Source organism: Corvus brachyrhynchos, unplaced genomic scaffold (genome assembly GCF_000691975.1).
Source record: "Corvus brachyrhynchos isolate BGI_N302 unplaced genomic scaffold, ASM69197v1 scaffold91, whole genome shotgun sequence".
NCBI lineage: Eukaryota > Metazoa > Chordata > Aves > Passeriformes > Corvidae > Corvus > Corvus brachyrhynchos.
The window spans coordinates 3,134,972-3,140,971 of record NW_008236442.1 but is presented as its reverse complement, the minus strand read 5'-3'; the positions used below and the strand labels follow the sequence as shown (position 1 = coordinate 3,140,971).

General features: G+C 43.8%; 1 protein-coding gene across 3 annotated transcripts in view; it reads left to right on the top strand.

Annotated features, from left to right (window-relative positions):
• FAM19A4 (family with sequence similarity 19 member A4, C-C motif chemokine like) overlaps positions 1-6,000 on the top strand; it is a 70,693-nt gene that overhangs the window by 22,015 nt on the left and 42,678 nt on the right. For 2 of the 3 annotated variants that reach the window (XM_017747210.1, XM_017747209.1), the window contains exon 2: positions 3,751-3,886. In XM_017747210.1, the coding sequence (XP_017602699.1) occupies positions 3,807-3,886 (80 nt within the window). In that variant the 5' untranslated portion in view covers positions 3,751-3,806. Of the gene's footprint in view, positions 1-3,750; positions 3,887-5,130; positions 5,256-6,000 lie in introns of those variants that run through there. The other variant, XM_017747211.1, reaches the window with a different exon arrangement.

Sequence of the window (6,000 nt, the reverse complement as noted above, 5' to 3'; positions counted from 1 at the left end):
GGAAGAGCCGGGATCCTTTGGGAAGCGCCCGGGATCCTTTGGGAAGCGCCGGGGTCCTTCGGGAAGCGCCGGGGTCCTTCGGGAAGCACCCGGGTCTTTTGGGAAGCGCCGGGATCCTTCGGGAAGCACTGGGATCCTTTGGGAAGCTCCGTGATCCTTTGGGAAGCTCCGGGGTCCCTTGGGAAGCGCCGGGATCCTTTGGGAAGCGCCAGGGTCCCTTGGGAAGCACCGGGATCCTTCGGGAAGCGCCGGGATCCTTCGGGAAGCACTGGGATCCTTTGGGAAGCTCCGGGGTCGGCCTCCGCACCGCGATTTGGAGCAGCGCTCACCCGTCCGCCGTCCTGGAGCTGCCCCGTGCCGGGGAGCGATATCAGCGCACAGCCGGGAATGGTTTGGGCTGGAAGGGGCCTTAAGGAGCCGTGGGCAGGGACACCTTCCGCTATCCCAGGTTGCTCCAAGCCCCGTCCAGCCTGACCTTGGACACTTCCAGGGATCCAGGGGCAGCCCCAGCTTCTCTGGGCACCCTGTGCCAGGGCCTCCCCGCCCTCAAGGGGAAAATCTTTTATACAACATCTAGTATAAATCTCTGCTTTCTTCATTTAAAACCTGTCCCCCTTGTCCTATCACTGCCTGCCTGCCTGTGTAAAAAGTTGCTTTCTCTTTATTATAAGCCCCCTTCAAGTACTGTCACTGAATTGCTCCCCTGTTTATAGTGATTTAGCCCCAAAATGGGGCTCTGGGTTTGTCAGCCAGTGTGTAGGTGTTTGCTTTAGCTCTCTCTTTTGTCTCTAGCTCCCCTCACACAGCAGCAATTTTCAAATACACACAGTGACCTGACTAGATCTTTTCCCCCCTCTTCTAAGAAATGTCAGATATTGCTGTATTTCCTCTTTGTTTCCCTTTGTCCTTTATTCAGTAGGAGATAAGAGTTTAACCAGGCTGACAATGGGGTTAAAGTCAGGCTGGCAAACCCCCTGAACAGGATATGGCCCCCAAATTTCTTTCCTTCTCACCCTTACTTCACACAAGAGGAGTCTTTAAGGGATGCACAGCTGTATTTTAAGTGAGGAATTATTTAGAATGGAGAAATTAAGGCCTTTTAAATATTTAATGAAAGGAGGTTTTGTAAATTATTTAATAGCTTATTATAAAAGATGGCATAAAATGGTTTAGTAATTTATTCTTTGCAGAAAGTAGCCATAAGAAGCATTTTACAACATGTAAATATTGGTAGGAAATGCACCTAATTTAAAATGTTATCTTATTCCATCTGTCAAAGGAATTACACAGTGCCTATACAGTTTTCAAATAACTTTAGACCTTTATTGTTTCTGTTCTTGACACACTTCCCTGGTACAGGGAAATGCTGTTTATACCATTTTCCTGGAGTGCAGAGGCACAGAGAACAGACTGTGCTGGGACTGAGGCACAGCAGACCTGACCATTGCAATTCCCTGCAGATCCCAGAACCCACAATCTTCATTTGCCCTACATACTGACACAGGGGAGTGGTGTAGCCTCTGGGGAACTCGTGCAAAGCAGGAGTTGCTCATGGCCAGTCCATGCATAAATACTGAAAATTGAGCCCTTCCCCTCTCCCATTCCCTCTTCCTTCTTTTCTGTACCTTCGCTGGAGATGGAGGTGGGGTTCAGCTGCTCACTGGCTAGAGCTCATTGCATAAAAATAAACAAGCAGCTCTGTTTTCCAAAGTCATGTGTCACCCTGAGCCAAGACAGGGGCCAGCAGTTAAACCCACTGTTCACAAAACACACACAAAGCATGCTTTTGCCATGAAAAGGCTGGAATTCCTTTTACAGTTATTAATGAGGTGAGCCTCTTGTTTCTGTTCTGATCTGTCTCCTTTATTGACATAAACCAGCTGAAGCTGGTTTCACGAGTGTGCCTTAATGTCACCTCACACAACTCTATTTTTTAAAGAAATATCACTGCCTGGAAGGCATCAGAAGACCTGGAGATATGCAGGTGGATGTATCATCTGTCACTTTTGCTGCATCCACTTAATTAGAATGAGTTGGGCTAATCAATACTCCCTTGCCTTTTACCAGTGTTTAACACATGTTTACAGAACAGGTTGCACTGATGTTTGTATTTACCTGTAGATGCATCTGCACAGGGTTTTATTTTCCTCTCTAATAAAAATTATGGAACAGATAAGCACTAAAACCCAAGTTAGTGTATTGCAGTATTGATTTCTACAGGAGCACTGTAAGAATATATTTATCTACCTGTCCTATTATGAAATGGGTAAAAATGTAGCACATAACCATTTCAGTCAGTCAATGCTATATTGAAAATCCTGTTTGTTTGCTTCTTCTTAATAGGCCTTTTGAGGCACACTGGTTTTTTATTTTTATTTTTTATTTTATGTGTATTTGTGGAGATTAATACAGGATGGTAGTGCTTTTTCTTAAGACAACTCTTTGCCTACATTTTGTTTTGATTTTCACTGCTGATTTGATAGAACCGCTGATTTTGGCTCACCCTGGAACTCCACCTTGGAAAGCAAAGAGAGTAAAATGTGATTAATTATAGATTGCTGGCCTGGTGCCTCTTTAATTCCAGCAATTACTCTATTTTCTCATGGCATTCTGAACAAAAAGGAGCTGTTAAGGCCAGGTTGGATGGGGCTTTGAGCAACCTGGTCTAGTGGAAGGTGTCCTTGCCCATGGCAGTGGTTTGGAACAAGATGAGCTTTAAGGTCCCTTCCAGCCTGTGATTGGAAGGTTCTGTGATTCTGCAAGTGTGTTGAGCCAGGGGCTTTCCTGTCCTGAGCTGCTGAAAGGTGTCTGCCTGTGTACTTTTATGACCCCAGACATAGTCTGCCCTCCAGTGTGGTGGTGTAATTTTGTGTTCCTTAAAAGCAAATTTCTAATTGATCCAAGGAAGAGTGAAATGAAAAGAGTGGTGGATGAGAAAGGTTTTTGTGATCACTCTGTAGGTGAAGACCACATTGTTATTACTCTCACAAATTCCTCTGTGTCATGTTTTCAATAGCAGAAGGTCAAGTTGTGCCCAGGGATGGAAGTGAGAGAACAAATATAAACAGCAAAAGCAAAGAAGCTTGAATGTCTATAAAATGGAGATTTTGAGCTCGTTTTTCTGTGGAATGTGTGTCAGTGCTGCTGCAAAAGTGTTTCCATGTGGAGATTTCAAAGTTAACTCCTGGCTGTAGGTGGGCTGGGTGTGAGAGGTGATGCTGAAAGCGAGGAGAGGCAGCAGGGTCAGAGGGTGCAGTAATGCATAATCCCAGACACACTCCTGTGGATGTGACCCTCTGCTCCTGAGGCAGGCTCCAGGGCCTGGGCCAAATCTTTACGAAGACAATGACAGATTTTTCCCACTCTCTGTAATAATCTCTGGTTCAAACCGTTGGAGGCTTCATGGAACCATGTGGCAATGTGTTTGCACTATGGTGCAGTCTTAGACCTTCCAGCTTTCCCAGCTGGGTGGTGAGAGGGCACGTGGTGATAGGGCCCCAGTGAGCTGCACACACTCTGTTTGCAACTCCTAGTACAGCAAACTCTGCCTTTGCTTAATGCACTGATATCTCAGAGCTGCCTCACCACAGCTTCTCTGTGTTCTCAGAAAGAAAAGAGCAGTACAACTGCTGCCTTTTGCCCCAGATTGCCCTGTAGATGTCACTGTGAAACTAAGATTTTGGTAACACAGACGTATTTTACAGCACCATTCCAGATGTTAATTGCAGTGTAATGTGGCTTTCTTTCTAGGTCCCCGAAGTGAAGGAAAAATTCTGAGATGCAGAAAGGTTTATTTGCTGCCGCAAATGGGAATCTGGAATAACTATGAAAAACACACTGAAATAATTGTGTTTGACTGGAACAAAATTCTTGCAAAGTCCCCAAGGTAAGAGCACTTTTTATCTTTCAAATGACACTGAAGATTCACTGTTCTGGTTAGCAACAATATCCACTTGAATCCAATAGAGAGTGAAGGCTTGACATTTCTGAAAGCGGCAGCCCACTGACGCTGAAGGGCTCAGCACCCCTTGCTGCATCTGTCTGCCAAATTTCATTTTTTCCCTGCCTTTTCAAAGATCCTCTTGTAGTTCTTTACATCAGCAGGCTGAAAACTTGCATCCTGTCTACCTGCAAGGCAGACTGAAGTCTGCAAATGTGTCACCTGGATGGTGCTGGATGCTTTTAGCAGCCTTTCAGTTTGGGTATGACCAAGTGGATGCTTTGTTGTAATACATTCATTCCTGGATTTGAACATTCTTACACTGGACTAAGGTTACCCTGTTAATCTGATGAGCCCTGGTTTCACATTGCTTGTTTAATATCTCAAAAGAGTCAAACTCAGCTGGGGAAATCTTTTGAAAATAGGTCAGTACATGACCCTTTCCACCGAGACCAGTTTTGTTCCTGCACTGGGAACAGTGGGAACACCTGGGTCCACTTAAGAGCTGAAATAGCAGCTGTTGAGCGCGTGATGCATGATTTGGGACCTGTCCGTCATCACACCTGCCTCTTCAATCAACTCCTAGGAGAAACAGCATGCTGAAAATGCCTGGTCTGGGATATTTAATTCTATGGGTTAAATCCAGCTTTCTGCCACACCTCAGGAAGCCTGGAGGAAGGTTTCTGTCTTCCTGGTGATATATCAGAGTGACACCAGAGCTGGGATCTCCACTGATACTTGGGTTGCATCCAAGTGTTTGCATTCGGAGCAATAGAGGGATGGGATTGGAAGCTGAGCAGATGATGACATTGTATTCAGTGATAACTGGTGCATGAGCTGTAAACTGTGTGTTTCTCATGGAGAGACCAAGAAAACTAAGGTTAAATTCAGCTCTCTCCTGAAAAAAAAGGGGTTCAGCGATGTGGGAAAGATTTGGATGACCAAAATCTGAAATTCTGATACACTGATTTCAGAACTTACCAGGCAGTTAGGCTAATGCTGGATCAACAGCAATAATAACATTTATGCTGGTTTCACAGTGACTCAATCCCATTAGCTGCAGGGGCATTATGTGGTTCAGCTGGATGCAAGAGGTGAATTAGGTTCAGCTGCTCTGAATTAACCTGGGAGCGCTCCAGAAGAGCGTACTCATAGGGTAGGTGAGGAGCAGTGATGTCTTTATCTTCTAGGCTTGATGCATGCTCACAGAAGGCTCCTGTATACAGCTGTAGAAGGCCATCAGGGTGATTGTTCCTGTATTCAGGGTGGCAACATATTGTGTACAAACCAGAGCGTCTTCTTAAAGCCAGAAAAGGTACTATTTTACCAAAACAGCCCTTAAATTGTGGCTTCTTTTACATATAATTTTCATTTTCTGAAATCTGTGGATGTGGTGAGCTATTTTTTTCTGCAATATTTGTGTAATTTTTAATAAAGTTTGTAGGCTGAAGGTGCTAGGGTTTACACCAATGTATTTCTTTCTCAAATGTAAACCAGTATTTGTTGCTAAAATATATTTACATGCAGCAAGCTTCTCATCTCTTAACTTTTGATATTAATAAGTATATTTTTTTTTTTTTTAGGCTCTACCAACATTTACAATTAGAGAAAAAATATTGTTTTGCAAAGTGTAAAAAGGGAAATTATGCAAGCAATTTAAAATGGGAAAACATGGCCTCTGTTTTGGTTTAATTTGTAGATGTTTATCAAATTTAAACAACATCCAAGTGTGTCACCTGGTTGTGACAGTAGAGCTGTCTAAGGCACGTGTTGCTTGGGATTTTTTTGTTTTAAACTTATCTCTTCAGCACTTGAGCATTGGGTTAGCTGAGTAGTCTTAGGTATTTTCAAGATATATAGGTAATTTTTTTTTAGAAAATACTTGGAAGACTCAGAACTAGAATCTGCAGAGGGGAGTAGTTCCCAAAGGACCTTTTGGTGCAAATAAACTCGTGATAGGCTTGCCCAAATCCCAGTGTGCTGATTAACTGCAGACTAACGTCACTGCCATGAAAACAGTATTTGATTCAATTTATGCAAATCTATAAATTGCCTTTAAT